Below are 9,840 nucleotides of genomic sequence, written 5' to 3'. Positions count from 1 at the left end.
TTTGCAGACACTGATCAATGTTATGCCATAGCATAGCATTGATCAGTGTTTTTTGGCGCATCATTGCTCCAGCCCAGAGCCTTGGAATGCCGATCAGACGGCAAGGAGGCAGGTAGGGATCTCCTGCCGTCCTCTCAGCTGATCAGTGATTTCACCACGGTGGTCCCGATCAGCTCCGCTGATTTTTATCGCAGAATCTAAAAGGCTTAAAGGGATACTCGCTGCTCAGCGCTTGAAACAAACTGTTCCGAACGCTGGAGCCGGCATCGGGAGCTCGTGACGTCATAGCCCCGCCCCTCATGGTGTCACGCCCCACCCCCTCAATGCAAGTCTATGGGAGGGGGCGTGACAGCTGTCACGCCCCCTCCCATAGACTTGCATTGAGGGGGCAGGGCGTGATGGTGGGATTGGACATAAAATGGGGAAATTTCACCATTTGTTTATGATAAAGCAATAGGATAGGGCCCGGATGGGGGGGCGGGTGCCGATACAGCACATCCCCAGGGGCGTAAGGGTCATTAACCCATCGGTTGTCACAAACCCTTGATGCGGAGTCTACTGCACTTATCTAATAGCAGCCACCACAGTGCACCGAAGAGAGAAAGCAAGATGGCGGCTACTTTTTCCATTTCCCATTTAATTTTAATTATTGTAATTTATACGGTAATATTCTGCATCTTACTATAATTCTTTATTTTTGATCCCTCACAATTTTCAAGATCTCTGGTGTCAGTGAATGGAAACATTCTTATTTACATCTAGAGGGGAAACAGACCCAATACTTCCCACAGCTGAGGGATTGTTACTGTGTATCTGGACTGGACAATCCTCAGAAGCACAAATCTCCCTGCGATAGTTTGTTACATTGTATCAGTGGAGGTAAATCGTATCAGTCTGTAGTCCAGGGTGGATTCCCACATATGATTTAACCTCTTAAACCCTAGAGGACACGCGACATACATGTACGTCACTCCAACCTGGTACTTGGCACACAGCGACGTACATGTATGTCGCGGTAGGTTTACCATCTGTGAAGCGAGTGCTGAAGCAGAGATCGCTTCATAGACTATGGCAGTGTTTTCTATCCAGGGTGCTTCCAGCTGTTGCAAAACGGCAACTCCCAGCATGCCCGGACAAAGAGTTGTAGTTTTGCAACAGCTGGAGGCACACTGGTTGAGAAACACTGGACTATGGGTACCTGAGACCTGCTGCTCATAGGGGGCATTATGCTGATGTCTGCCATTAACCCTTTAGATGCGCTGATCAATGCTAATCATGGAATCTTAAATCTTACCATCAGGTTTCAGTGGTATGGGGTGCTCACTGGACCCCCCCCCCAGCACGGTCACCGGGGTAAGATGAGTTAAAGGGTTACTCTGTCCCTAGACATCTTATCCCTTATCCAAAGAATAGGGTATAAGATGTATGATCGCGGGGTCCCTCCACTGGGGACCCCCACAATCTCCACTGCGGTACCCCAGACATCCAGTGCACGGGGCGGAGGCTCGTGACATCACAGCCACACCCGCTCGTGACATCACAGCCACGCCCCCTCAATGCAAATCTATGGGTGGGGGCATGATGTCCGAGGGGGCAGGCCATGACGTCACGAGCCTCCGGCGCTGCACCCGACACTCTAAACCAGCGGTCTTCAAACTGTGGCCCTCCAGATGTTGCAAAACTACAACTCCCAGCATGCCCGGACAGCCAACGGCTGTCCGGGCATGCTGGGAATTGTAATTTTGCAACATCTGGAGGGCCACAGTTTGAAGACCACTGCTCTAAACGAACGCAGCAAGGAGATCGCGGGTGTCCCAGGCTGCGGGACCCCCGCAATCAGACATCTTATCCCCTGTCTAGGGGCAGAGAACCCCTCTAAATAGCAGCTGGAACTCTATTACCCTTCCTCCTACCTCCGGATCATTGCTCCGGTATCAGTAACGTGCCGATCATCTTGTATAATACTATGTAGTAGTAAAGCATTGTACAGTGAATGCATATGGGGACTTAAAAAGCGTAACATGAAAAATAAAAAAAGTTTTGATTATAATATAAAAAAATCCCCACCCATAATAAAAATTTTAATTCCACCCCCCCCCCCCCCGCCTTTTTCCTATTTTACAAAAAATAAACATAACCATATTTGATATCACCACGTGCGGAATTGTGTGAACTATTAAAAAATAATGTTTATTATCCCGCGTGGTGAAAGGCGTAAATGTAAAAAAATTGCAAAAAAATTGTCTTGAATTGCAGATTTTTTGGCACTTTATAAATCAGAAAAAAAATGTATAAAAGTAATCTTAAAGTGTCATAAAAAAAAAGTGGTACCGATAAAAACCACAGATCACGGCACAAAGAATGAGCCCTCATACAGGTCTGTATAAGGAAAAATTAAAAGTGCTATAGGGGTCAGAAATGGACAATATTAAGCATAATAATTGAAGTAGTACAATAATAATAATTAAAAAAACAAATGCAAACATGGGTATCATTTTAATTCTATTGACCCACAGAATTACCGTAAAGTGCGCTGCAAAAAAGTTGAAACTTTGAAAAATTGCAAAATTGCTGATTCTTTTTCAATTCCCCCACTACTCACAAATGATAATTTTTTGGTTTTGCCATACATTTGATAATGAACGGTGTCATTACAAATTACAATTGGTCGCGCAAAACACAAGCCTTATATGGGTCTGTGGATGGGAAATAAATGGGTTATCGCTATTGAAATGAAAGGAGAATAAAACAAAAACACAAAAAGGAAAATTGGCTGCGTCCTTAAATGGGCACTGTCATTAAAACTAGTTTTTGCTATTGCATTCCTTACGGTAAGTAAAAAAAAAATCTTTCTGATGTACTTTTTAAAAAAAATTACGTTTTATTTGTGTTTAAAAAAGCTGCCACTAGGTGTCTCCCTATTTGTCCAGAGCACATTTCCCCCCATCTCTTGCACAGACTTTGGACTCCTGCTGGCCTGGCAGAAGTCCAAAATCAGGAAATGCTGAGGGAGGGTGTGTGTGTGCAGCCTTATCCAATCATAGCTCATTTCACTGAACTGCTCTGGGCTGTGTGTAGCAGAGTGGTGGAGGAAGTTCTCCCCTGTATGGCTTCAGATGATGTCACACCTGCTGGGGAACGCCCCTTCCCAGTCTGTAAATCTGATTGAGACTGAGCAGAAAACACAGAGCAATATCAAGGTAGAAAACTAAAAAATAATAAAAATAAAGGCCGGGGGTGGTTTATCATGATGGGGGCAGTGACCGGGGAGGATTATAAAATTTAACAAGATCATGACAGGTACTCTTTAAAGGGGTATTCCAGTGGAAAACTTTTTTATTTTTATTAACTGGTGCCAGAAAGTTAAATATATTTGTAAGTTGCTTCTATTAAAAAATCTTAATCCTTCCAGTACCTATTAGCTGCTGAATACTACAGAGGAAATCCTTTTCTTTTTGGAGCACAGTGCTCTCTGCTGACATCCCGAGCACAGGGCTCTCTGCTGACATCTCTGTCCATTTTAAGAACTGTCCAGAGTAGGAGAAAATCCCCATAGCAAACATATGCTGCTCTGGACAGTTCCTAAAATGGACAGAGATGTCAGCAGAGAGCACTGTGCTCGTGATGTCAGCAGAGAGCTCTGTGTTCCAAAAAGAAAAGAATTTCCGCTGTAGTATTCAGCAGCTAATACATACTGGAAGGATTACGTTTTTGTAATAGAAGTAATTTACAAATCTGTTTAACTTTCTGGCACCAGTTGATTTAAAAAAAAAAGTTTTCCACCAGAGTACCCCTTTAAAAGGTTAAAAAGGACAAAAATGGATACATTAAAAGATGCCACAAACGGCTTCTGCTGTATGCCACACAGCGGAGAACGTTTTATATATATATATATATATATATATATATATATATATATATATATATATATATTCTTTTATTTGTAAATATTATATATAACACATTACAACATATACTTTTTGCAGCTGTATACAATAGTGTAATCAACTACGCTTTTGTGTACAGCAAAATGATTATGTAATATTGAAATGAAAACGAAGCCTAGCCTTATCTATCTTACAGAGGATTCGAGAAGTACCATCTGCTTTGAGAAGTATCAGGTCTGTCGCATTTACTGACAGCAAGCAGAGATTTTGGAAATTGGGACAAGCTGAAGAGTTTCCTGACTTTTTATCTTCACCTGCGGAGGGATTTCTTGTCGTTGTTCTTCCACAGCCATTATTCCCGGCAGAGTTCAGTCCACTGACCGAAGTCACTTTATTCTATAGATCTATGGTGAAGATGCCACCTTGTTACTAGGCAGCGACATATGTTACACTACAGCAGTGTTCCCCAACTTGGGGCTCTCCAGCTGTTGCAAAACTACAACTCCCATCATGCCCTGACAGCCTTCGGCTGTCAGGGCATGATGGGAATTGTAGTTTTGCAGCAGCTGGAGAGCCACGGGTTGGAGAACATCACATTACAGGCTCCAGAGAACGGCGCTTACTACCTATTGTTCTACGTGCCGCCAGATCCTGGTGATTGTGAGACGATTACAGTCCTTGCCCCGTCCCCCTTGCCCCCCCTTAGTTCTTGCACCTCTCTCAGGTGTAACTCTGCATCGCACACTCTTCATCTTGTTCGCGGATAACCTGAACGCCAGCGGCCCGCGTCGGCCGGACGGTACTTCGGGGGCCGGTAGACTTAGGTGGAGATCCGTGCTCTCTGCTGGCAGGAGGTGACCGCACCGGGGAGTGGTGGTACCTGTGGGTAGCCGGCCTGGGGGATCTGCCGCTTGTATAACTGGGGGACCCCGATGTGTCGGATGCCGTCCTTGATTCTGTCGGCGAGTCTTCCTCTGCCTCTGTAGATTCCTGGAGAACAGAATAGAGAACGATTTGTCACACAGAACAACTATATGGGTATCTATAGGTGGCACTCAGGGGCGTAACTATAGGGGGTCGCATTGGGGGCCCTGGTGCCTAAGGGGGTCCCAAAGTACATCTGCCCCATAAGAGACCAGTATTATAATTGGCACATGGCATCGGGGCCCAGAAGCTACAAATACGCCTCTGCTGGCACTGATTGGAGTATTTATGGCTAACTTTTATGGAGGTATCCATAGTTGGCACTTAAAGGGGAACTCCAGTGGAAAACATTTTTTTTTTAAATCAACTGGTGGCAAAAAGTTATACAGATTTGTAAATTACTTCTATTAAAAAATCTTAAAGGGGTATTCCAGGAAAAAACTTTTTTATATATATCAACTGGCTCCAGAAAGTTAAACAGATTTGTAAATTACTTCTATTAAAAAATCTTAATCCTTTCAATAATTATCAGCTGCTGAAGTTGAGTTCTTGTTTTCTGTCTGGCAACAGTGCTCTCTGCTGACATCTCTGCTTGTCTCCGGAACTGCGCAGAGTAGAAAAGGTTTGCTATGGGGATTTGCTTCTAAACTGGGCGTTTCCCGAGACAGGTGTCATCAGAGAGCACTTAGACAGAAAAGAACAACTCAACTTCAGTAGCTCATAAGTACTGAAAGGATTAAGATTTTTTAATAGAAGTAATATACAAGTCTGTTTAACTTTCTGGAGCCAGTTGATATACATAAAAAAAAAAAAATTAAAAAAAAGTTTTATCCTGGATAACCCCTTTAATCCTTCCAGTACTTATCAGCTGCTGTATGCTCCACAGGAAGTTGAGTTGCTCTTTTCTGTCTGTCCACAGTGCTCTCTGCTGACACCTCTGTCCATGTCAGGAACTGTCCAGAGCAGGAGAAAATCCCCACAGAAAACCTATCCTGCTCTGGACAGTTCCTGACACAGACAGAGGTGTCAGCAGAGAGCACTGTGGTCAGACAGAAAAGATATTCAAAAAGAAAAGAACTTCCTCTGTAGTATACAGCAGCTGATAAGTACTGGAAGGATTAAGATTTTTTAATAGAAGTAATTTACAAATCTGTTAAACTTTCTGGCACCAGTTGATAAAAAAAAAAAAAAAAAATGTTTTTACCACCAGAGTACCCCTTTAAGTTGTATACAGTACATGGGCAGCACCTATATATAGCATTAGCTTGCATACTGTTATGGGAAAATCTGTATTGTTTTAGGGTCTATTTACACGTACAGTATCCTGTGCATATTTGATGCGCAGGATTTGATGCTGTAGATTTTATTCTGTAGATTTCATTGTAAACTAAATGACTGATCACAGCTTCAAATCCTGTGCATAAAATATGTGCAGGATACTGTCCGTGTGAATAGATCCTTAAAGGGGTTATCCAGGATTTTTATATATATATATATATATATATATATATATATATATATATCTCAAATGGCTCCAGAAAGTTAAACAGATTTGTAAATTACTTCTATTAAAAAATCTTAATCCTTTCAGTACTTATGAGCTTCTGAAGTTAAGGTTGTTCTTTTCTGTCTAAGTGCTCTCTGATGACACGTGTCTCGGGAACCGCCCAGTTTAGAAGCAAATCCCCATAGCAAACCTCTTCTAAACTGGGCGGTTCCCGAGACAGGTGTCATCAGAGAGCACTTAGACAGAAAAGAACAACCTTAACTCAGAAGCTCATAAGTACTGAAAGGATTAAGATTTTTTAATAGAAGTAATTTACAAATCTGTTTAACTTTCTGGAGCCAGTTGATTTATATGAAAAAAGTTTTTGCCTGGATAACCCCTTTAAACTATATAAAATTGGTTTAGCTGTAATGGCACTTCCCGCAGAATAAAGATAACATATATATGTAAATGTTATTTTTTAACACAGCGTAAATGCCGTAGGAACTTTGGGGTCACTCAAAGGAGAATTATAAATAGGTCACCAAAAGGCTATGACCTGTGGGTGCAAGGACCGATGTTGTAGGACAGTGGTCTCTACCCTATATCTTTACAGCTGTTGCAAAACTACAACTCCCAGCATGTCTGGACAGACAAAGGCAACAGCCAGAGAGACACAGGGTAGAAACCAGTATCCTAGGATGAGACTACATTTTACGCGCTAATCTTTTGAAAAAAAAAAAATCACTTCCTTCCTTCATTAAAGGGGTACTCCGGTGGAAAACTTTTTTTTTTTATTTTTTTTATGAATTGGTGCCAGAAAGTTAAACAGATTTGTAAATTACGTCTATAAAAAAAATCTTAATCCCTTTAGTACTTTTTAGCAGAGAAAATTCTTTACTTTTTTAATTTCTTTTTTGTCTTGTCCACAGTGCTCTCTGCTGACACCTCTGTCCATGTCAGGAACTGTCCAGAGCAGCATAGGTTTGCTATGGGGATTTTCTCCTGCTCTGGACAGTTCCTGATACGCACATCAGGTGTCAGCAGAGAGCACTGTGGACAAGACAAAAAAGAAATAAAAAAAATAAAGATTTTCCTCTGTAGCAAACAGCTGCTAAAAAGTACTGAAAGGATTAAGATTTTTTAATAGAAGCCATTTACAAATCTGTTTAACTTTCTGGCACCAGTTCATTTAAAAAAAAAAAAAAGTTTTCCACCGGAGTACCCCTTTAAAATCCTCCAAAAATATAAAATAAAGACAACATGCTGATAGGTTTAGATTGTGAGCCACAATGGGAACAGGGACCAATTTGAGTCAACAGCACTGCGGAATCTGTGTGCACTATATTAATAATCATATTTATTTATTATTATTATTATTATTATTTGAAGTTACAGTCCATCCTGTAGCCATGTTCAGCTATTTTACCAGCTGTTTTACAGGGGTAAAATCAGGACAACACTGACACCTAGTGGAAAATAAAAGAATTACATGACAAAAGTAACAGACTACAGTGACCCCTCGACCTACGATGGCCCCGACATACGATAATTTCAACATACGATGCTTTTTTATGTCGGGGCTAGAAATGAGCGAACTTACAGTAAATTTGATTCGTCACAAACTTCTCGGCTCGGCAGTTGATGACTTATCCTGCATAAATTAGTTCAGCTTTCAGGTGCTCCGGTGGGCTGGAAAAGGTGGATACATTCTTAGGAAAGAGTCTCCTAGGACTGTATCCACCTTTTCCAGCCCACGGGAGCACCTGAAAGCTGAACTAATTTATGCAGGATAAGTTATCAACTGCCGAGCCGAGAAGTTCGTGACGAATCAAATTTACTGTAAGATCGCTCATCTCTAGTCGGGGCCATCGCTTAAACGGCTATCCGGCAGCGCAGACTGCTACAGCTGCCGCCGGATAGCCATTTACGGTGCCCAGTGAGCTCCGGTAATGTCTCTTACCTGTCCTCGGGGCTCCGGCGCGTCCTCTTCGAGATCCCCTGCATCGTCGGCGCTCTCCATCGTCGTCATCACGTCGTCGCGCACACCGTCCCATCATCCAATAGGAGCGGCGTGCGTAACAACGTGATGGCAGCGACGGAGCGCGCGGATGCCGGGGAAGCAGAGGCCTTGCTGGAGCATCGGGGACACCCCGGGGACGTGGCGACAGCGATGGGCGGCGACATCCCGGGCAGTGGTGACGGTCCGGAGCGGCAGGGACAGGTGAGTACAACTTCCTCTAACAGTGGTCTTCAACCTGCGGACCTCCAGATGTTGCAAAACTACAACACCCAGCATGCCCGGACAGCCAACGGCTGTCCGGGCATGCTGGGTGTTGTAGTTTTGCAACATCTGGAGGTCCGCAAGTTGTAGACCACTGTCCTATACTTTACATTGCACGGATTCCTCAACATGCGATGGTTTCAACAAACGATGGTCCGCTTGGAACGGATTACCATCATATGTTGAGGGACCACTGTATTATTATTATTATTATTATTTGAAGTTACAGTCCATTCATTAATTATTATTATTATTATTATTATTATTATTTGAAGTTACAGTCCATTTATTATTATTATTATTTGAAGTTACAGTCCATTCATTATTATTATTATTATTATTTGAAGTTACAGTCTATTTATTATTATTATTATTATTATTATTATATTATTATTATTATTTGAAGTTACAGTCCATTCATTAATTATTATTATTATTATTATTTGAAGTTACAGTCCATTTATTATTATTATTATTATTATTTGAAGTTACAGTCCATTCATTAATTATTATTATTATTATTATTATTATTATTTGAAGTTACAGTCCATTTATTATTATTATTATTATTTGAAGTTACAGTCCATTCATTAATTATTATTATTATTATTATTTGAAGTTACAGTCCATTTATTATTATTATTATTTGAAGTTACAGTCCATTCATTATTATTATTATTATTTGAAGTTACAGTCCATTCATTATTATTATTATTATTTGAAGTTACAGTCCATTCATTATTATTATTTGAAGTTACAGTCCATTCATTATTATTATTTGAAGTTACAGTCTATTTATTATTATTATTATTATTATATTATTATTATTTGAAGTTACAGTCCATTTATTATTATTATTATTTGAAGTTACAGTCCATCCTGTAGCCATGTTCAGCTATTTTACCAGCTGTTTTACAGGGGTAAAATCAGGACAATACTGACACCTAGTGGAAAATAACAGAATTACATGACAAAAGTAACAGACTATTTGTACAGCTCAGAGGGACTCTACATATCTCTAATAATCTGTTACCTTATCCTTCACATACAAAGTCACAGAGTTTTTGTTATCTCGTTCCAAAGTCCGTGGAATAACCTCAACTGCAACGAGAGGAAAAACAATGAAAAATAACATCCGTGAATGTACAGGGATTTCCCCTATGCACACAGGGCTTTTCAGACTAACTCGATGGGATAACCACAAGGGTCTCTGCCTGCCCTGATATCAGGAAAATAGCCTGGGTGCAATGCAGTACTCA

The 9,840-nt window shown here is 41.1% G+C and overlaps 1 protein-coding gene across 2 annotated transcripts in view; it reads right to left on the bottom strand.

The window, feature by feature from the left end:
• Positions 1–4,254: 4,254 nt before the first annotated feature.
• HEPACAM (hepatic and glial cell adhesion molecule) overlaps positions 4,255–9,840 on the bottom strand; it is a 44,180-nt gene continuing 38,594 nt past the window's right edge. For both annotated transcript variants that reach the window (XM_056544183.1, XM_056544184.1), the window contains exons 6-7: positions 9,615–9,682; positions 4,255–4,877 (exon numbers count right to left, since the gene is read on the bottom strand). In XM_056544183.1, coding sequence (XP_056400158.1) covers positions 4,608–4,877; positions 9,615–9,682 — 338 coding nt within the window. In that variant the 3' untranslated portion in view covers positions 4,255–4,607. The remainder of the gene's footprint in view (positions 4,878–9,614; positions 9,683–9,840) is intronic.

The sequence above is a fragment of the Hyla sarda genome, chromosome 10, assembly GCF_029499605.1.
Source record: "Hyla sarda isolate aHylSar1 chromosome 10, aHylSar1.hap1, whole genome shotgun sequence".
NCBI classification, from domain to species: Eukaryota; Metazoa; Chordata; class Amphibia; order Anura; family Hylidae; genus Hyla; species Hyla sarda.
Note: the sequence above shows the minus strand (reverse complement) of the source record. Positions and strands in the feature narration are given on the sequence as shown.